Source organism: Perognathus longimembris, chromosome 17, assembly GCF_023159225.1.
Source record: "Perognathus longimembris pacificus isolate PPM17 chromosome 17, ASM2315922v1, whole genome shotgun sequence".
In the NCBI taxonomy this organism is placed as follows: Eukaryota; Metazoa; Chordata; class Mammalia; order Rodentia; family Heteromyidae; genus Perognathus; species Perognathus longimembris.
The window spans coordinates 38,896,170-38,917,248 of record NC_063177.1 but is presented as its reverse complement, the minus strand read 5'-3'; the positions used below and the strand labels follow the sequence as shown (position 1 = coordinate 38,917,248).

At 53.3% G+C, this 21,079-nt stretch overlaps 1 protein-coding gene across 1 annotated transcript; it reads left to right on the top strand.

Annotated features, from left to right (window-relative positions):
* The first annotated feature begins 234 nt into the window (after window positions 1–234).
* On the top strand, window positions 235–7,456 carry P3h4 (prolyl 3-hydroxylase family member 4 (inactive)). Its single transcript, XM_048366480.1, has 8 exons — window positions 235–815; window positions 1,016–1,168; window positions 1,298–1,469; window positions 2,080–2,208; window positions 3,618–3,763; window positions 4,669–4,752; window positions 6,620–6,764; window positions 7,034–7,456. The coding sequence occupies exons 1-8, from the start codon at window positions 279–281 to the stop codon at window positions 7,054–7,056; spliced, it is 1,389 nt and encodes a 462-aa protein (XP_048222437.1). The 5' UTR covers window positions 235–278; the 3' UTR covers window positions 7,057–7,456.
* Window positions 7,457–21,079: the final 13,623 nt, after the last annotated feature.

The following is a 21,079-nucleotide window of genomic DNA, read 5'->3' as shown; positions in this document are numbered from 1 at the left end:
CAGCCCATCCCATCCCATCGGCCGAAGGGGACACTCGGAGAGCTGGAGGTGGGGTCGGCGTGGCAGACCTGAGGGGCGCGCCCGAGTCCCCCCTTCTCCGCCCGGCGTCGGGCGCTAAGACCCAGCAGGCGGCGCGGCGGGGTCCCCCCCGCGTCCCTCCTTCCTCCGGCGGGGCCCGCGGGGCGGGGCCGGGGCCGGGCCCGAGGCCGGCGGCTGGGGGGGGGCGGGGGCGGCGGCGGCGGCTCCGGGGCTCCGGGCACCTCGGGGCGCCGGTGGGCATGGCTCGGGCGGCGTGGGGGCTGCTGTGGCTGCTGCTGGGCATGGCCGGGGCGCAGTACGAGAAGTACAGCTTCCGGGGCTTCCCGCCCGAGGACCTGATGCCCCTGGCCGCGGCCTACGGCCACGCGCTGGAGCTGTACGAGGGCGAGAACTGGCGGGACAGCGCGCGCTACCTGGAGGCGGCGCTGCGGCTGCACCGGCTGCTGCGCGACAGCGAGGCCTTCTGCCACGCCAACTGCAGCGGCCCGGGGCCGCCCTCGGCCCCGCTGCCGTCCCCGCCCGCGCCGGGTCCCGCGGGGGGCGCCGATCGTCCCCCCGGGGGCGGCGAGGGCGACGGCGACGGCGAGGGCGAGGGCGAGGGCGACGCCTGGGCGCACGAGCTGCGGCTCTTCGGCCACGTCCTGGAGCGCGCCGCCTGCCTGCGGCGCTGCAAGCGGGCGCTGCCCGCCTTCCAGGTGCCCTACCCGCCGCGGCAGCTGCTGCGCGACTTCCAGAGCCGCCTGCCCTACCAGTACCTGCACTACGCCTTGTTCAAGGTGTGCGCCCACCCTCCCGGGGCCGGGGGCGGGGTGGGGGTGGGCCGCCTGGGGCGGCGTCGGGTTCCAGGGCGCCGTGGGACTGCGTCCACACCTGTGTGTGTGTGTGTGTGTGTGTGTGTGTGTGTGTGTGTGTGTGTGATCAAGCCGCCCGACTGGCCCGATCCGCTGAACACTCCCCCCTTCCCGCCCTCCCCCAGGCTAACCGGCTGGAGAAGGCGGTGGCCGCGGCCTATACCTTCCTCCAGCGGAACCCAAAGCACGAGCTGACCGCCAAGTATCTCAACTACTACCGGGGGATGCTGGACATCGCGGAGGAGTCCCTCACCGACCTAGAAGCACAGCCCTACGAGGTGTGAGGGGGAGGGGGGAGGAGGAGGAGGGGGGAGGGGGGTGGCTGACTCCACCCAGAGCTCCTTCCAGGCACCCCTCTTCCAGCTCGCAGGTGTTGGGGTCCCCCTGACCTCCCCCTCTTCCCCCAGGCTGTGTTCCTTCGAGCTGTGAAACTCTACAACAGCGGAGATTTCCGCAGCAGCACAGAGGACATGGAGCGCGCCCTGGCCGAATACCTGACCATCTTTGCCCGGTGTCTGGCTGGCTGTGAGGGGGCTCACGAGCAGGTGGACTTCAAGGATTTCTACCCAGCCATCGCAGGTATCTTCCAGCCAGAAGTCTGTAGGCATCCCTCAAGCCCAGAGCTCCCCAGGTGCTTTAACACAAACGCACACTCTCCAAACGTTTGTAGAGCAGCTGTAACAATAACAGCCCCCACGTGGCCAGGAGACAACCACCAGTTACCGGGAACTAATGGGGCATGTCCCAAGTGGTGGACATTGGTTTGGAAGACAGTAACACGTCCCAGAAAGGGGCTGAGGCCCGGGGAAGTTGGATCCACAGGCTTTCCAAGCAGAGGCCAATGTCTGTCAAGTTAGACGCCCAGCAGTTGTGCATTGAAAGCAGCGGGTCCCTAATGTGAAGGTCCATTCAAACAGAGACCCGAAGGACTATCGTTAGCTTCACTGTCTGGGCCCGGTCCTGCCCCCAAACCTCAGCTGCCACTCTCCCACAACGCCTTCTTGCTTAGGATGGGGGTTGTACCAGGCGCTTTGCACACTTTATCTCCTGAGAGGGAATTCCACACCAGGCGCTTTCTGGACTGGGACGTAGCTGGCAGGCAGAGTGGGTTTGGGGGGCCGCTGCGCCCCCTAGGGGGCAGGGCTGGGATTACACACTGCCAACCCCTCGCTGCTGCCTCCTCTCCCAGATCTCTTCGCAGAGTCCCTGCAGTGCAAGGTGGACTGTGAGGCCAATTTGACCCCCAATGTTGGCGGGTACTTCGTGGACAAGTTTGTGGCTACCATGTATCACTACCTGCAGTTTGCCTACTACAAGTGTGAGCCTCTTGGGTGGGCTGGGCTGGGCAAGGGAGAGATGGAAGAAATGCAGGAGAGGATAGCATGGGGGGGGGTGGTCTTGGAGTCATAAGGAGCTGACCCTCAGATTGAAGACTCTGGGGTGATGAGAAGAAAGGCTGGAGGCAGTGGGGACTTGGGGAAGGAACCTAGGGAGCTGGAGGTGGGTGAGGTGCAGGGAATAGGGCAGCCTGAAGGAGAATCAAAGGGCTGTTTTGTTTTGGTGGTGCCAGAGCTTGAACTCAGTGCCTGGCTTCCTTGCTTGACTTTTTCCACTCAAGGCTCTACTACTTAAGCTATACCTCCACTGTGTGTGTGTGTGTGTGTTGTGTTTGCTCACGTGCTAGTGCGGCTTAAACTAAGGCCCTGGGCTAGTGCTCTACCACCTGAACCACAACAGCTCCACTTCCAGCTTTTTGACAGTTAACTGGAGATAGGAGTCTCATGGACTTTCCTACCTGGGCTGACTTTGAACCAAGATCCTCAGATCTCAGCCTCCTGAGTAGCTAGCATTACAGGCATGAGCCACTGCTATCTGGCTTAGAGGACCTCTTGAGTGACTGGCTAGGCAACCAACAACTAAGCACTGGCCAGTTTACAAAGCCCTTGCTTCACTTCACGCCCTCACCGACATTATGTGGCTGGCATTACTGGCCCATTTTCCAGGTGAGGAGCTTGAAGCTTATCGAGGCCCATAGAGGCCCTTAGTCTCGTGACTAATAAAAGGCAGCACCAGGCAGGCTGTCTACAACATGGAGATGCTAAGCTTCAGAGGCTAGAGCTAGGGTAGCGGGGCTGGGAGACCCTCCCTGAGGTTGATGGCAGAGAGGCTGAGGATTTCTCCTTCCCCTGTCTGGGCATTCTAGTGCCGTCATTCTCCAGCTGTGCCAGATGGTTAATTTATTTAACCCCCGGTCTGTAAATTGCAGATGAGAATGAGGCAACAGTGAGTCAGCCATGCCAGGCCCCGGCACATGAAAAACACCCAGTACCTGCTAGTGTGTGTGTGTGTGTGTGTGTGTGCGTGTGTGCGCGCGCACACGCTGGTACTGGGGCTTGAACTAGGGGGTCAGGGTTGCTGTCCCTTAGCTTTCTCACCCAGGTCTGGTACTTTACCAGCTGAGCCACAGCTGTACTTCTGCCTTTTAAGTCCTTCATTGGAGCTAAGAGCCTCATAGGTTTTCCTTCTTGGGTTGGCTTCAAACCAAGATCCTCAGATCTCAGCCTACTGAGTAGCTAGGATCGCAGGTGGAGTTTGCACTATTGTTAGGTGGGGTGAGGAGCATTGTGGGAGGGAGCTGGGGAACAGGGGCATTGGGCTGAATTGAGAGGTAGGTGGGCTTGGGGTGGGCTTTGCGCCAAGGCTACCCCTGACCCTGTTCTCCCCCAGTGAATGATGTGCGCCAGGCCGCTCGCAGCGCCGCCAGCTACATGCTCTTTGACCCTCAGGACAACGTCATGCAGCAGAACCTGGTTTATTACCGCTTCCACAGGGCTCGCTGGGGTCTGGAAGAGGAGGACTTCCAGCCCCGGGAGGTGGGTACCACCTTCTGAACATTTAAACTATATATACCATTAGTCCTTAGATTTTTATTCAGATGCTGAAAATCCAGTGTTAAACTTGTGCTTAGGATTTTTTGTTGTTGTTGTTGGTGGTGGTGGTGGTCATGGGACTTGAACTCTGGGCTTGGGCACTGTTCCTGAGCTCTTCAGCTCAAGGCTAGCACTCTACCACTTGAGCCACTTCTGGCTTTTTCTATATATGTGGTGCTGAGGAATCGAACCCAGGGCTTCATGTATACGAGGCAAGCACTTTGCCACTAGGCCATATTCCCAGCCCTACCACTTTGAGCCACAGCACCACTTCTGGTTTTTCTGGTGGTTAACTGGAGATAAGAGTCTTGTGGACTTTCCTGCCCAAGCTGGCTTTGAACTGTGATCCTCAGATCTCAGCCTCCTGAGTAGCTAGGATACAGGTGTGAGCCACCAGCGCTCGGCAGGATTTCTTTTTAACTTCCAAAAAAATACAGATAGGAAGTAATGGGAATTGGAATAAAAGTCACAACATTTTGCTAAATAGCAATTGTGACAATATAATTGATGCTTATGACCAGCTAGGTACATGTGGAATTGGGAACCTTGTGCTAGAATTAAGATGTATAGCCTCAGAGATTATAAGATTTTTTTAAAAATTAATTAAAATATTGTGAAGTAGTCAGACACCAGTGCTCACTCAGGTTGCTCTCTCAGTAGCTACTCAGGAGGTTGAGATCTGTGGATTGTAGTTCAAAGCCAGCCTGGGCAGAAAAATCCCCGTGAGACTCTTACCTCCAATAAACTACTCAAAAAAGCCAGATGTAGCCCTGTGGCTCAAATGGCAGAGCGCGAGCCTTGAGCAGCAAGCAGGAGATGGTTCACCTCTGCCCCCTCTCTCCTTGCAGGAGGCCAGGCTCTACCACAACCAGACCACTGAGCTTCGGGAGCTGCTGGAGTTCACACACATGTATCTGCAGTCAGATGATGAGGCGAGTGTTCCCCTTCCGCTCTAGGCTGGGCTGTGCGGGACACCTTGGGCTTTTTCCTGGGGCTGCTGTATGGGACAGTCGGCTGTTGTGAAGCAGGAGAAGGTATGTCCTTCCTCTGTAACTCCTTCCACCGTCCCTTCACTGCATGCCCCAGGCCCGCGTCTCCTGGACTCAGCTCAGATGCTGCCACCTCCATGGAGCTCTTGCTTCTTGCCCTGCTTCTCCTCCGGGCTTGGAGTGTCAACCTTGTACCTCCTTGCCTGCCCAGCCACTTGGCCTGGGACGTGGAGGTATTGCAACCTTGGTCCACCTTCTGTTCACCTTCCTTCTTCTCCATCCTGGAAGATGGTGCTCCAAGATAGAGGAGTAGATTATTCCCACCTCTGCCACAGCACCTAGCACAGCACTGGTACTATGGAAAGTGCGAGTGATGAATGAATGAATGAATGAATGCAGGATGCCAGGAAAGAAGGACCACAGTGGACTGTGTTGGTTCCGAATGGTTTTCACAGCCTGAATTTCTCTGAGGTTTTACAGTTCAACATTGGTTCCCCTCCCTACTGGCTTGGTGCATGCACCTGCTCCTCCATTCAGTGAACTTGGGGCATAGTCTGCCTTGTCAGCACCTGGCTGAGATTCTGGGCACACCTGGCTCCTCCACCTACCTGGCTCCTCCACCTACTGGTTGGGTGCCTTCCATGAAAGTCTTTTTTTTTTTTTTTTGCCAGTCCTGGGCCTTGGACTCAGGGCCTGAGCACTGTCCCTGGCTTCTTTTTGCTCAAGTCACAGCGCCACTTCTGGCCATTTCTGTATATGTGGTGCTGGGGAATCGAACCCAGGGCTTCATGTATATGAGGCAAGCGCTCTTGCCACTAGGCTATATCCCCAGCCCGTTCCATGAAACTCTTAAGTAACTTGTTTTGTGTGTGAGCTTGAAAACTCAGGACCCGTTTCTTAGGCTTTGTGCTCAAGGCTGGTACTACTGCCAGAGCCGGAGCTCTGCTTCTGGTTTTTCAGTAGTTAGTTTGAGACAAGAGTCTCAGGGACTTTCCTGCCCAAGCTGGCTTCAAATTGCGATCCTCAGAGCTCAGCCTCTTAAATAGCTAGGATTGCAGGCATGGCGCCTGGCTTTAAGTAACTTTCTTAGCTCTTCTGTTTTTCCATCCATCAACTTGGGACAACGCCCTTCACATTTCATGTGGGGAGAACTGAATGAGATCAACTATGTAAATAAAGCATTTGGTATTGAGCCAGCACCTGGTAGGTATTCAGGGAATGCTAGCCACTTTGGGGACTGTCACTTGTTGTCCAATACCAGAGGCTTGGGATTGGGGTAAGGTGATGAAAGAAAGACAGTCCTTTCCCACCAGTGTTTTCATGGGGACAGCCTGATCTGTGGGGTAGTCAGCACCCACAGCGGGTGACGGTTCACTGCCCAGTCTGGGACATCTGCAGAGGCCTCAGCCTGGAGCTGATGCCTGGCTTTGGAGGAATAAACAAGGTAATCCAGGGCCCAGGGAACGAAGGTGTGGCCAGCAGGAAAACTAGCAGCAGAAAGTGTGCGAGACTGGCAGTATTCCTGCTGGGGTGCTGATTCAAAGTGAAGCTGGGGTGCGGTGGTGCTGACACTGTCACTCAGCCTCTGCTGATGGAGCCCTGCGTGTCACCTCAGGGAGGGAAGTCTGGGATCAAAGACACAGATGTGGTCTCCCAGGCAGACCTTGTCGGCGGGGGTGAGGGGAGTGGGTGGGGGGAGGGGGGAGGCTTTGGGAGGTAAAAGAGGAGACCATGGCCAGGAAAACAAGCCCATCCGGCTTTGAGCCTACAGGGTGACCTGTTGTCCTCTCCTAATTCTGGGCTACTCTAGATGGAAGTGGAGGAGACAGAACTAGCCGTGAAGCCCGAGGAGCCCCCATCTGACGCTGAGTTTGAGGGGGAGGGAGACTACGAGGAAGGCCTCTACGCCGACTGGTGGCAGGAGCCAGATGCCAAGGGTGACGAAGCTGAGGCTGGTCAGTGGCGGGGTCCTTGTGGGGATGGTGGGGACAGCCTGGGATGGAGGCTGGGGATGAGAATCCATTCCTTGGGCTGTGGAGCCATTGGGATTGAGACGGGAGGTGCTGGACCCCTTCTAGAGACTTCCAGCCTAGGGACCAGGACCAGCCGAGACCTGTTCCTGGGTATTTGGGGGCCTGCTTCCTCTGCTTTTTCCCAGGACAACAGCTGGACATCTGCTGGAGTGGTTGGGGCTAACCCAATGTTTCCCCCTTTTCCTTTTTAGAACCAGAGCCAGAGCTGGCATAAGAATGGGGTTCCCCATCCCCTCTTCCCTCAAGAGCTCCGGATGCCTGGGCAGCAGCAAGAACTATTTATTAAACATTTACAAGTGGACACAGCTGGCCAGGCTCCCATCATGCCCTGCCCTGTGAGGGCTGTTCCCCAGACTCCATCTTGCTTCTCCTATGTCTCTGGACCCCAGGGTGGGGTCAGTGCTACAGGCAGACAAGGGAGCTATGGTGGTCCCTCTTCCCTGGACAGTCCACCCCCACCTGGACAGTGTCCTGAAGGAGAGCTGCTGACTGGAAGTCTCAGCCTAAATTGCAGAGGACAGTGTGGGGTCACGAAGACCAGAGGACGTGGAGTTCTGGCACTCGATAAATGCCAGAGTGGGTGCTTAATAAAAGTTTGTCGTTGGGTGACTCCACACCTGGGGTCCAGTCTTCCTGGAGCTGTCGCGGTGAGGATGCCAGTCCTCCAATCTTCTATTACCTGTACAGCGAACGGTCGGTGTACTACCTCAGATCTGCCACCAGAGGGTGCAAGAACAGCGTTTCCTGACGCTGTAAGATGATGGTGGGTTTAGAGTTCTAGGAGGGGATGGCGGGTGTTTTTTCCTCACTCCCCTTGGTGCCTATGCTATTTTACTTCCAGTTTTGTTTCGTTTTTCACTTTCCAGGCATTTCCCTAGAGTTAGAGCCAGCATGCCCTGCTCTGGCTCCTGCCCATTTCCCATTTCAGAATGGATCTGAGCCCCTGCTTGGTGGTCAGAGGCACGCTTGGGGAAATGGTTTGATGACTTGGGACTTCTTGGTGGTGGGGGTGGGGAGGGGACAGCGGGGGTGGGGGGGGCACAGTTCTACAGCCAGAACCCTCTGGACCCATCATCCTCCATCAGCTCCAGGAAGCAGGAGTCTGGAAGTGGGGAGGTAAGGACGGTGCTCCGATAGCTACCACCCTGCCCTGCACCCCACCTCTGTGACCCTTCTACAACAGGGAGGTGGGGGTAAAGAGGGCCTTTGGGGAGGAACTCAAGCCAAGAATAGGTGACTGTCCTGTTCTGCATCTTGTCAGGCTCCCAGAGCACAGGGTGGCAGAGGCAGCTTCCTACTGGAGGGTGGAGTAGGCACGGGGAAACTTTCTCACTGCCACACCTCTGCCTGCCTGCCATGTGCCGGATGACCTGGCCTAGGCCCCACCCACTGGAGGACTGGAGGACTACCGGCCTCACCCCAGCCCCTTCCTTAGGCCGCGGATGGGAGCCGAGAGGCCCAGAGTGTGTCTAATGAGGGCTAGATCCAGGCGAGGGGCTTGGTGACCGCCTTCTTCCCTCCCCTCTTCCCTCCTTCCTACGATAGGTGGGTCTCCGTGGTAGCCAGCTCCCAGGTGACTAGGGAGCCCTGCCCACCCCCACCCCACCCTCCCTGTCACATTGTCAGCATCTTGCAGGCCGGGGCCCCTGCCTCTGGGAGGGGCTGCCCTCCAGGTCTGGAACAGGGATGGAGATGTGCTTGAGCTTGTCGATGCAGACGCGCACTGCTGTGAGCATGGGCTTTGGAATCCGCACAGCTGGGTGTGGGTCTGGAAGGGCCTATGGGCCGGAGCGTGAAGGACTACGGGCTGGAGTGTGTCTGGATGTGCTGGTCTGGCTTGAGTGTGTGCCTGCACACACGGGCCCGAGGATGTCCACGGAGTCTTGTGGGTGACTATGAGCATGTGACCCAGGGGGCTTTGAACATGAGCATGAATTTTGTTGTTGCTGGTTATTTTTGTTTGTTTGTGCCACTCCTAGGGCTTGAACTCAGAGCCTGGGTGCTGCCCCTGAGTTTTTTGCTTATGGGCTAGCGCCCTACCACTTGAACCCCAGCTCCACTTCTGGCTTGCTTGGTGCTTAATTGAAGATAAGAGTCTCCCACAGACTTTTCTGCCCTGGGTTCGAACCTGGATCCTTAAATCTCTTAAGTCTCCTGAGAAGCTAGGATTACAGATGTGAGCCGCCAGTAACTGGCACTGCCCAGAGATTTCATCTTGGAGCATGACCTTTCTACTTGTGGGTCCCCCTGTGGTCCACTACCTCTGGCTTATTGAATGAGATGGAGTCTTACTAATTTTTTTTTTCCCATGGGCTGGCCATGAGTTGTGATCCTTCTGATGTCTACCGCTTGAGTGGCTACCATGCCCAGCTTAGGCATACAGTCATGAAGAAAGCAAACTAGCACCCTGTCCTCCAAGAGCTTATGTTCTAATGGAGAAGCACGCAGTGGTCAAAAAATGTTATATAAATTGATAGTTCTGTTGGATATGTGAGCTTGGAATTAAGAGTCAAGGTGAGAAGGTCCCAGAGCCTTAAGGGGTTGCAGTGTGTTGATATGCATGTCCAAGTGCATCTGGAAGAGTGTGTGTGTATGTGTGTATGTGTGTGAGTGAGTGTGTGATGGGTATCTCCTGGGAGCTGAAGGCTCCCTTCTTAGCACCCTATCCAGGCCTTTAGTCAGTCATCCATGTAAGTTACTCAGCTGTCCTTTCTCAGGGAGCCACTGGCCCGTCCCACCCCTCCTCCATGCCAGCCTCTCCCCATTGCCCAGCCAGCCAGCTCCCCAAACCGGTGAGACAGAGTCCCAGGCAGTCTCCGCGTGGGCCTACAGCCCATTCTTCCAACCCCACCCAGCCCAGACACCTGCCCTTCCCTCTACCACCTCCTCATCCCAGCTCTCAACTCCCCACCAGCGCCTCTCCAGTCTAGACTTCATAGTATGACGAGTACTGCAGAAGGCGAAAGGGTGGCGGCCTATGGACTTCACACCCTAGGACCAACACTGGAGACATGGGGCTGGGGATATGGCCGAGTGGCAAGAGTGCCTGCCTCATATACATGGCCCTGGGTTCGATTCCCCAGCACCACATATACAGAAAATGGCCAGAAGTGGCGCTGTGGCTCAAGTGGCAGAGTGCTAGCCTTGAGCAAGAAGAAGCCAGGGACAGTGCTCAGGCCCTGAGTCCAAGGCCCAGGACTGGCAAAAAAAAAAAAAAGAAAGAAAGAAAAGTGGAGACATGCGCACCGAAGCATCACTGACGCAGAAAGACCCCATTTAACATGAAGCTGTTGTTACAGTGTGCTGGGTAGCTACTATTGCTTACAACCCTCAGAACTATCTTGTACCACAGATACCGTTTTCCTCCAGGTTTGTGTGTGTGTGCGCGCGCGCGCACGCACACGTGTGCACGTGTGTTCGTGTGTCTAGAGCTTTCTTTTTTTTTTTGGCCAGTCCTGGGCCTTGTACTCAGGGCCTGAGCACTGTCCCTGGCTTCTTCCCGCTCAAGGCTAGCACTCTGCCACTTGAGCCACAGCGCCGCTTCTGGCCATTTTCTGTATATGTGGTGCTGGGGAATCGAACCTAGGGCCTCGTGTATCCGAGGCAGGCACTCTTGCCACTAGGCTATATCCCCAGCCCCCGTCTAGAGCTTTCTTGAGGTAGTTGGTGATTGAACTGGTTCTGGACCTCTTCTTAAATTAGTGCTGCTCAGAGAAGAGAGAGAATGTTCTGGGTCTCTGGTGTTTGGCCTTGCCCCTTTGCGCTGTCACCTGGGGCTGGGTGAGAGAGAAGAGACATGTGAAGGCTGCAATGTGAGGATAAAGCCACTATCTGGGCTGGGAATGTGGCTCAGTGGTAGAGTGCTTGCCTAGCATGCATGAAGCCCTGGGTTCGATTTCTCAGTACCACATAAACAAAAAAAAAGCCAGAAGTGGTGCTGTGGCTCAAGTGGTAGAGCATTAGCCTTGAGCACTAAGAGGCCTCAGGACTGGCAAAACAAACAAACAAAAACCACCTATTGGGGCTGGGAATATAGCCTAGTGGCAAGAGTGCTTGTCTTGTATACATGAAGCCCTGGGTTCGATTCCCCAGCACCACATATATAGAAAACGGCCAGAAGTGGTACTGTGGCTCAAGTGGCAGAGTGCTAGCCTTGAGCAAAATGAAGCCAGGGACAGTGCTCAGGCCCTGAGTCCAAGCCCTAGTACTGGCAAACAAAACAAAACAAAAAAACCACCTATTGTGTGTAGCCCACAGGGAGTTTTTATTTTGTTTATTTGTTTTGTTTTTGTTGCCAGTCCTGGGCCATAGACTCAGGGCCTGAGCACTGTCCCTGGCTTCTTTATGCTCAAGGCTAGCACTCTACCACTAGAGCCACAGCGCCACTTCTGGCTTTTATCTGTGGTGCTGAGGAATCGAACACAGAGCTTCATGTATATGAGGCGAGCACTCTACCACTAGGCCATATTCCCAGCCCCCACAGGGAGTTTTTAAAAGGAGAGAAGGAGCAGGTACTGGTGGCTCACGCCTGTAATCCTACCTATTCATGAGGCTGAGGTCTGAGGATCTCGGTTCAAAGCCAGCCCTGGGAGGAAAGTCCATGAGATTCTTTTTTTTTTTTTTTTTTGGCCAGTCCTGGGCCTTGGACTCAGGGCCTGAGCACTGTCCCTGGCTTCTTCCCGCTCAAGGCTAGCACTCTGCCACTTGAGCCACAGCGCTGCTTCTGGCCGTTTTCTGTATATGTGGTGCTGGGGAATCGAACCTAGGGCCTCGTGTATCCGAGGCAGGCACTCTTGCCACTAGGCTATATCCCCAGCCCCGTCCATGAGATTCTTAAGCTCTAGTTCATCACCAGAAAACTGGAAGTGGTGCTGTGGTTCCAAGTAGTAGAGTGCTAGCAGTGAATTACTTGATCGAAAGAGCTCAGAGACAATGCCCTGGCCCTGAGTTCAAGCCCCACTACCAACAAAAAGAAAAAAGAAAAAGGCGAGAAGGGGAGAGGAGGAAGGAAGAAGGGAAGGAAAGAAGAAAGGAAGGAAGGAAGGAGGCAGGCAGGTAGGCAAGGAGGGAGGGAGGGAAGGCTTTGTTTACCCGTTGACAGCTCTATGGGACTTGGGCCTAATACAGGGGCATAGGATGGAGTTTCTGAGGTCATTTAGTATCTCAGCTTCCTGGGAGTGAGGGTCAGGGTTTAGAAACAAGTCCTCCTGGATCCCAAATGACCTCAGCTTTGAAAATAATTCTTATACTACTACCCTGATGCTTCCTGTCTGGAAGGATAGAATCTCCCCTGGGGACAAAGAGAGGCCCCTTCCCCATGTCAGAAGGTTGTGTCCAGTTTGTCACTGGGACGAACAGCTTGACCTGACTGGGGTTATCCTGCTAGCCACAGGGCCCAAGCCTCCACAGTTTTCCCACCCTGAGGCCTACCCCTAGGCCTTCTTTGGCAACCTCTAACGTCAGCCCTGTAGATGGCCCAGATTTCATGTCTGGGGAAACCTAGGCCCAAAGACTCTGAGTTTGACCTCTGAGGGCTGGGGCTCCCTCTGAGTTTGAGCTGATTCAATTCCGAAGTGACTGGGATTAGAGGGGAGTTATGCTGGGGGCCAGGGTGAGCCGTTGGAGCCAGCCCAAGCCTGAACCCCAGGCTTGACCTGTGGACACATCATCCCATAATCACCACCTGCCTGGGCCTCACCTGGCGCCGGGGTACCTGGATAGCATCTCTTCTGTCCCCCTAAACCGCCCTTGGGATGGGAGCACCCCTCTTGCCTATGACTCAGGTGGAGAAACTGAGGTAGGAGAAGGATGTTTGCCCTTCCCCCATATATACATACTTCACCTGTGTGTGTGTGTGTGTGTGTGTGTGTGTGTGTGTGTGTGCATGTGCCCACGCGTGCCATTACTAGGGCTTGAACTCAAGGTTTGAGTGCTGTCCCTTAGCTTTTTCACTCAAGGTTGGCACTCTAGCACTTGAGCTACAACTCCACTTCAAGGTTTCTTGCTAGTTAATCGGAGCTAACCAGTCTCATGGGCTTTTCTGCCTGGGTTGGCTTTGAACTGCAATCCTCGGATCTCAGCCTCCTGAGTAGCTAGGATTACAGGCATGAGCCACCATGCCCAGTTTATGAGACGAACACTTTACCACTAGGCCATATTCCCAGCCCCTAAAAAGACACAGGAACTTCATTCTGTTCCTTTTTTGTTTGTTAGTTTTGTTTTTGTTGCCAGTCCTGGGCCTTGGACTCAGCGCCTGAGCACTGTCCCTGGCTTCTTTTTGCTCAAGGCTAGCACTCTACCTCTTGAGCCACAGCACCACTTCCGGCTTTTTTCTCTGTATGTGGTGCTGAGGAATCGAACCCAGGGCTTCATGTATACGAGGCGAGTACTTTGCTTCTAGGCCATATTCCCAGCCCCCATGCCCAGTTTATACTTCATCCTTTTGGCTCTTCAGAAGAACTCACTAAGATAGGTCACAAGCAGAGAAAAGGCCAAGATCACTTGACATTTTTCATTTTGGGTTACTTTTTCTGTGATCTGTGATGCTATGATGTTTCTGGGATGAAGTAAGAGGGTGCTAAGCCTGATTTCTTCTTTTCTCTTGCCTAAAATCCCTGTGGCCTTCCATGAGGAAGAGGCTGGGAAGGAGTGGGGGCTCTACCAATCTCAATTGGAAGGTCTGGCCTTTCTCTTTGGCCCTGGCAGATATAGGTGGAGTCATTTCAGGGCCTCCCTGCCATAGACAACAACCTCCCATTACTACATTTTTTTGTTATCTCCGCATGGGGCAACATAACTCAGTCATAGAAACAGGCACAGGGCTCAGTCAGAAACAATCTTATCATAGGGCTTTAACCTCTAGCACAGTTATTTCTGTGACCCTGTTTTGTTTATTTTTGTTTATTTATATTTTTGCTATACTGGTATCCTAAAAAAAAAAAAAAAAGGAAAGGAAAGATCCCTAGTGTTGGAGCTCCTGCCACCCCCACCTTATGCACAAGGGGGGGTCCAGATGGCTCCCATCCAACACCCTTATCAACAGTCTGGCCGGCCCCTCCCCCGCCCTCCTTCCAGGTTCTCTTTGCGACCATAAATTATCCATGAGCTCTAAGTTGGCCGCTGTGGTGCTTCCACTGGAGGCTGAAGTGCTGATGAAATATTTGAGGCTCTCAGCTCTTAAATTCCCAGGGGGGGAGGGGGAAGAAGGGCCAGGCTGGGGCCTCCAAGCCCTGCCCCAGTTCCTCTGAAGTGAAGTCAGTCAGGGTCAAAGGAGACCCAGGAGGTGGAGGGGGTAGGGGGAGGGACAGTCTTGCATTAGATGACTGGTAGAGATCCCAGAGGAAGAGAGTGGGACAGGCCACCAACAGCTATCCATCGCCATCCAACCCTGGCTCTCCAACCCCAAGGCTCTCCTGAAGTTCCATCTCCAGCCTCGGTTTCCCCAATGTGCAAGAGAAAAGGGGACCCACAGAGACAATTCCTCCTCCTTTCCTTCCCCCAGCCCCCCCCTTTTTTTTTTTTGTTGGTCATGGGGCTTGTACTCAGTGCCTGGGTGCTGTCCCTGAGCTTTTTCCCTCAAGGCTAGTGCTCTACCCCTTTGAGCCACAGCACCACTTCCTGTTTTCTGGTGGTTAATTGGAGTCTCATGGACATTCCTGCCGGGGCTGTGTTTGAACCACAATCCGCAGATCTCAGCCTCCTGAGTAGCTAGGATTATAGGTATCACAACAGTGCTGAGTTCCTCCTCCTTTTCCCCAAGAGCTCTCCACGCAGATGGGAGAGAAAGCATGGCTTCTGCCCATGTGTTGGATTATACACAATCCCTCTGTGGTGTGGGAAGAATCTTTTTTTCTTTTTTTTTCCTGCCTGGGCTGGCTTTGAACCTTGATCCTCAGATCTCAGCCTCCTGGGTAGCTAGGAGTATAAGCATGAGCCACAAGAAATTCTTCTTAGGACAAGTATTTCTTGGGTTTACGGAGGGAGGGAAGGAGGGCCAGGCCGGCTGGCAGAACAGGTGGGGTTCCAACTGTGCTGTCAGCCTGTGTGTGGAGTCACCCAGGCCTGGAGTGGGAAGAGTGACTCAGGTGGCGGGGTCTCACCTGTCCCTCCCTCCTTAACTAAGAAACTGGCGAGGTGGGGTGGGGTGGGAGTTGGCTGAGTTGGGTGAGACCCAGCTCAGCACACCGACGTCAGGAGCCCATCTGGTTGGGTTCCTGAAGTCCTAGGATTGCATTTGGGAAGTTGGGGGGCACTTGGGGTAGGTAAAGGAGCACAGCCTCCTCCCCTCAGACCCCCCTCCCCCGGACATTCTCTGAAAAGGTTCTGACTCCTTCCGGCTCTCCCTCCCCCGATGCTGGCATCTCCTCCTGGCCTGTACTATTTCTGGCCCGTCCTATCTCTGTTCTCTTGTCTCCCTGTTTTCCTTTTGACATTCCGTCCACCCACATGCCTAGTGGTGGAGGTGGAGAGGTGTCTGCACTGGAGTCACCTCTGTAACGGAGAGCCCTCTCTGCCGGGGCCCACTCCCACAGGATGGGCTGTGGGCAGCCTCTGACCTCCACTCTCCTCCTTTGAACAACAAAAAAAAGAAGGCCGGAGGACTCCCCCCACCCCAATCTCTCCATCCCTCCAGGCTATTTCCAGCTCTGGGTACAATGTGTGTGTGTGTGTATGGGGGGGGGGGGTTCCCTCCAGCAGTCAGTCTGAGGGCTTCCTGAAGCTCCTAGAGTGGGTATCCTCTTCTCCAGCCCGGAAGGGGTCATTCTGAGCAGCAGACCCTAAACCCGAGCCTCAGTGGGCAGGAGGCGGATCCCTGGAGGCCCACATGCCATAGATCTATACGACTTCCAGACTGCCAAACAAGATAGCCTGTCCCAAGGTTGCCCCCCTCCTCCCTCCAGAGACCCAAAAGGCCAAGAGAACATGGCAGCCTTCCAGGAGAACTCACTGGCCCTGGCCCCTGACCCTTCCCTACCTCTGGCTCCTGCCTGAACTTCAGAGTTGTCCTCCCCCACCCCCACCCCCAGCGAGCATACGTGTAGATGACCCAGTGTGCCTCTTTCCAGTCTGTTTTCTCCCCTGCCCCCCTCACCCCTGCTCACGCCCGGTCACTTCCTTTTGTCTGTTCCTTTTAATTTTCTCACTGTTATTATAAAGGTGATGTATGGAGGGGCTATAGTTACATAAGCCGGGCAAAGAGTACAAAGTCCTTTTTGGACAGTGTCACCCCTTCCCTCGCTCCTCTGTCACCTCTTCAGCTCGAGTGTCACAGGACTTCTGGGAGGAAGGACCAGGGCGACAGGCCCACAGAGCTAGGCCCCAGGGTCGGTGGACAATAAGGAATCCCAGGGGTCTCAGTGCACAGGCACGGAAGGGGTGTGAATTTGGTACAGGCTCCTCCCTCCCCTTGGTCACAACTCCAACAGGGCCAGAAAGGAGAGTGTGAGGAGGAACCTTTAAAGGGCAGGGCCCACCACTCAAGGCTTCTTCTCCAGTGTTCCTGCCATGAGAGATAGCCATGCCCACAATGTCTCTTGGTTTTCTTTTTCTTAGGCTGGTATTGGAGCTTGAACTCAGGACCTGGGCACTATCCCTTAGCATCCTCCCCCCACCCCCCACCCCCTTTTTTTTTCTTTTTCACTTAAGGCTGTGATGCTACCACTTGAGCCATAACTCCATTTCCAGCTATTTGGTGGTTAATTGGAGATAAGGATCTCACGGACTTCCCTTTCCCAGGGCTGGTTTCCAATGAAGAATCCTCAGATCTCCTTTTATAAATGTGTATTTCCTGGAAGAACTTCCAGTTACTGTCTGTTGGCTTCTCTTTTGTCACCGCTGTAATGCCATAGACAAGCTGCTGTGTGATTAAAGGCACCAAGGAGCCATCTCTTACAACCCCGTGAGAAAACCAAACCAAACCATGAGGCTGATAAGAGGTGTGTGTGTGTGTGTGTGTGTGTGTGTGTGTGTGTGTGTGTGTGTGTTATCTGTAGTTTCCATCTTTGCCTGTCTTTGAGGACACCCCCACCCCCCTTGTTCATTTAAAGAACAGGAACTCTCCCAAGTCCTTACATGACCCTCAGGCCTTGTGGAGGATATGAGGAAGTGATCTAAACAGAGGAGGTGGGCTGGCTGCTTTGGACATTGCCTGGTACATGCACAATTTCTCACTGAAAAAGGCCTCTCCTGCCAACAGCCTCTTCCCTGGATACCTCGTGGCCATTTACTTCTGGCCAGGGGGTGGCCTGGGAAGGGCTACACTCTTTTTTTTTTTTTTGGCCAGTCCTGTGGCTGGAACTCAGGGCCTGAGCACTGTCCCTGGCTTCTTTTTGCTCAAGGCTAGCACTCTGCCAACTTGAGCCACAGCACCACTTCTGGCCATTTTCTATATATGTGGTGCTGGGGATTGAACCCAGGGCTTCATGTATACGAGGCAAGCACTCTTGCCACTAGGCCATATTCCCAGCCCATGGGCTACACTCTTTTTTTTTTTTTTTTTTTTTTTGGCCAGTCCTGGGCCTTGGACTTGGGGCCTGAGCACTGTCCCTGGCTTCTTCCTGCTCAAGGCTAGCGCTCTGCCACTTGAGCCACAGCGCCGCTTCTGGCCGTTTTTTCTGTATATGTGGTGCTGGGGAATCGAACCTAGGGCCTCGTGTATCCGAGGCTATGCCACTAGGCTATATCCCCAGCCCTCATGGGCTACACTCTTGACCCAGAGTTAACCACATAAGAATTTTGGACACCCAGGGACTTAGCTTCCAAGGAGTTCCAAGCAAGAGGGAGAAATGAGGTTAACATGTTGGAATATGAATGGAAGCTAGACATCAGAAGGAACTGGCCACAGGGGGCCTTTGCTGTATAATGGAAGCTGGAGCTTATCCCCAACCCCCCCCCCCCCTGCCTTCTTTTTTTTGAGATTTGTTAAACAGAGAGATCCTTGCCTTTAAAGGCTTGGAGTAAGAGATTGGGCTAGATGGCCTCATGGCCTTTGCCTTCAAGTTCAAGGGAGATGAGGGAGACTGGTCACAGGACCTCCTCCCCTTGAGTGGCTAAGATTATAGTACTACCATGCTGGGCTAGAAAGACGATTTTCAGATTCCTTCAGATTCCTTTCTTTACTCTCAGATCCAGATGTCTTCTGGATGCCTGGCCGGTTTTGTTTAGGAAACAAAAAAAAATCCCTCAATCTGAGAGGAGAGACAGCTCTACTGCTGTTACTATGGTGTCTCCATCCTGTCCTAGCTTGGAGCTTAGCTTTGGGGCTGGCTTGCTGTGATGTTAAGACAAGCTGGGTACATTCTGGGGGAGCGACATCCTCTCCCTTTCTTCTCTTTTCTTTTCCTTCCTTCCTTCCTTCCTTCCTTCCTTCCTTCCTTCCTTCCTTCCTTCCTTCCTTCCTCCCTCCCTCCCTCCCTCCCTTTCTTTCTTTCTTTCTTTCTTTCTTTCTTTCTTTCTTTCTTTCTTTCTTTCTTTCTTTCTTTCTTTCTTTCTTTCTTTCTTCTTCTTCTTTCCTTCTCTCTCTCTTTCTTTCTTTTTGTGCCAGTCTTGAGGCTTGAATTCAGATCCTGAGCACCGTCCCTGTGCTTTTATGCTCAAAGCTAGCATTCTACCACTAGAGCCATAGCTGCACTTTTGTTTTGTATTTTCTTGGAGATAAGAGTCTCACAGAATTTCCTTCCTGGGATGGCTTTGAACCACAGTCCTCAGATCTCAGCATCCCGAGTAGCAAGGATTACAGGTGTGAGCCAGCAGCGCCTGGCTCCCTTTCTATCTCTATAGGTTTCTGTAGTCAGCCAGCTCTTCCTCTGCCTGCTTGCTGAAGTCAGGACAAAGAAAGGCAGGCCAGGCTGGGGCTTGAAAAGTTCTGTGTCTAGGTAGAGGTAGGGTGGAAAGGAGGGAAGTGTGTGGGCAGGGGAGGAGGAGGAACTTGGCAAAAGCAGCCCCGCCTGGGATGGTGAGCTCTTCCGGCACGCCTGAACTGTGGGCTGGCAATTTCCCTGCATGGAGGGTGGTAAGCAGGTGGGTAGGGCAGAGGTCAGGTAAGGAGAAAGATACTCACGTACGCAAAGGGAAGTGCCTGTGGGATGGCAACTACATCCAGGATGTTGATATTTCCCTGCCTTACTAAGAAGACCTCCTGAATGGCACAACTTGGGAAAGGAGCAAGTTCAGCTGTTATTACTTTCTTGGCCTGGGAACATGGACAAGGATGAAACCAGAGTACCTACCCTCAGCCAATCCTGCTTGCTGCACTTGGCTAGAAAGCTCTTTTGAGGGCTGGGAATGTGGCTTAGTGGTAGAGTGCTTGCCTCATATTCATGAAGCTCTAGGTTCAATTCCTCAGCACCACATATATAGAAAAGGCCAGAAGTAGCGCTTTGGCTCAAGTGGTAGAGTGCTAGCCTTGAGCAAAAGAATCTCAGGGACAGTGCCTAGGCCCTGAGTTCAAGCCCCAGGACTGGCTGAAAAAAAGAAAAGAAAGCTCTTTTGAGCAGGGTGCTAGTGGCTCATGCCTGTTATCCTAGCTACTCGGGAGGCTGAGATCTGAGGATCTCAGTTCGAAGCCATCCCAGGAAGGAGAGTTCTTGAAACTCTTATCTCCAAATAACCACCAGAAGACTAGAAGTGGCACTGTGGCTCAAAGTGGTAGAGTGCTAGCCTTGATAAAAAGAGCTCAGGGACAATGCCCAAGCCCTGAGTTCAAGCCCCATGCCTGACCAAAAAAAGAAAGAATGAAAGAAAGCTCTGTTGACAGGGTATCTTTTTCTAAACAACTACTTCCCCCACCCCCAGGCTGTTTGTACTCATCCCTCTGTAAGCTTTCCCAGAGGGCTGGATTGATTTTAGTTCCAGTGTCACCAAGGCCTAAATATGAGCCTAGCATACAGTTAGTGCTCAATACTTGTCAAGAGTTGAATAAATGAATGCCTATAGCACCCTAGGCATACTGTGCAGCCCCAGAAGCATTCATTTGATCAACCTGATCTTCTGAGCTGCCTCCTGGGAGCATTCTCATGTCTAGCTCAGGCTCTTTTACCAGGGAGGAGCTTACTGCCCCATTTCTGGTATGCTAGTGTTCGGTTTCTTGGAGATGTGCTGATTTTTTTTTTTCAAACCCACCAAAGCCTCTTTACACCAACATATATCCTTGGACCAAACCGCTGTTCTCCAGTCTTTCCCTAGATTGTGTTTAACTTTTATCTTTTGCCACTGCATTGGTGTGTGTGTGTGTGTGTGTGTGTGTTGGGGTGGGGTGGGGGGCTGTGTGCCACTGGTACTAGGGCTTGAATTCAAGGCCTCTAGTTCTCAGTTGGCTTTTCAGCTCAAGGCTGTCACTCTACCACTTGACTCATACCTCCACTTTGGGCTTTTTGGTGGTTAATTGGAGATAAGAGTCTCACAGACTTTCCTGCCTAGGCTGGCTTTGAATAAGTGACCTTCAGATCTCAGCCTCTTACGTAGCTAGGAATACAGACACGAGCCATCAGCACCCAGCTTGCTTTGACATTTGATGTTCAAATTCTCCCTGGAGGAATATGGTTTGTTGAGACTCAGAAGTTAGAATAAAGGTCTTCGAACTTGGAGCCTGCCACTTTCTAGCTTTGTGACCTCTTTGAACCTCAATCTTTTTAGTCTTTCAAATGAAGCTTACGTTTTCATCCTAACAGCTTTTCAGAACTGTGAACTTTAAACCTATCTCACTGGTTTCAATTCTAACATTTCATAGCTGTTCAGGTGTTTTCAAAAGAGCTTAACTTTTCATGGAAAAAAATACAAGGGGGAAAAAAAGCTTACTTTTTTGCTGTGCTCTGGTGGCTCAGAACTGTAATCCTAGCTACTCTAGGGGCTGACATCTGAAGGTCATGGGTTGAAGCCAGCTGGGACAGCAAAGTCCCTGAGACTCTTATCTCCAACAAACCACAAACAAACAAAAACACAAAAACAACCAGATGTGGAGCTGTAGTTCAAATGGTAGAGCAATAGCTTTGAGCAAAAAAGCTCAGGGACAGTGCCCAGGCTTTGAGTTCAAGTCTCAGGTTGGGGACACACACACACACACACACACACACACACACACACACACACACACACACCAACCCTGCACAAAGCTTATGAAATGCTTTACACATTTGTTATTACTACTTTGGGGCAAAGATGAATAAGCCCAAAGCTTCACGCCTGACGCTGAGTTGGCTGGCCAGTGAAGGCGTCAGCCCTTTCCCACGGCGCCCCCTGAC

Bases quoted from the DNA above. Each gene is read 5' to 3' on its own strand.
- P3h4 (XM_048366480.1), top strand. From the start codon at position 279: ATGGCTCGGGCGGCGTGGGGGCTGCTGTGGCTGCTGCTGGGCATGGCC. The intron at 1,169-1,297 runs GTGTGAGGGGGA...CTCTTCCCCCAG, and splicing joins TAGAAGCACAGCCCTACGAG to GCTGTGTTCCTTCGAGCTGT. The intron at 6,765-7,033 runs GTCAGTGGCGGG...TTTCCTTTTTAG, and splicing joins GGGTGACGAAGCTGAGGCTG to AACCAGAGCCAGAGCTGGCA.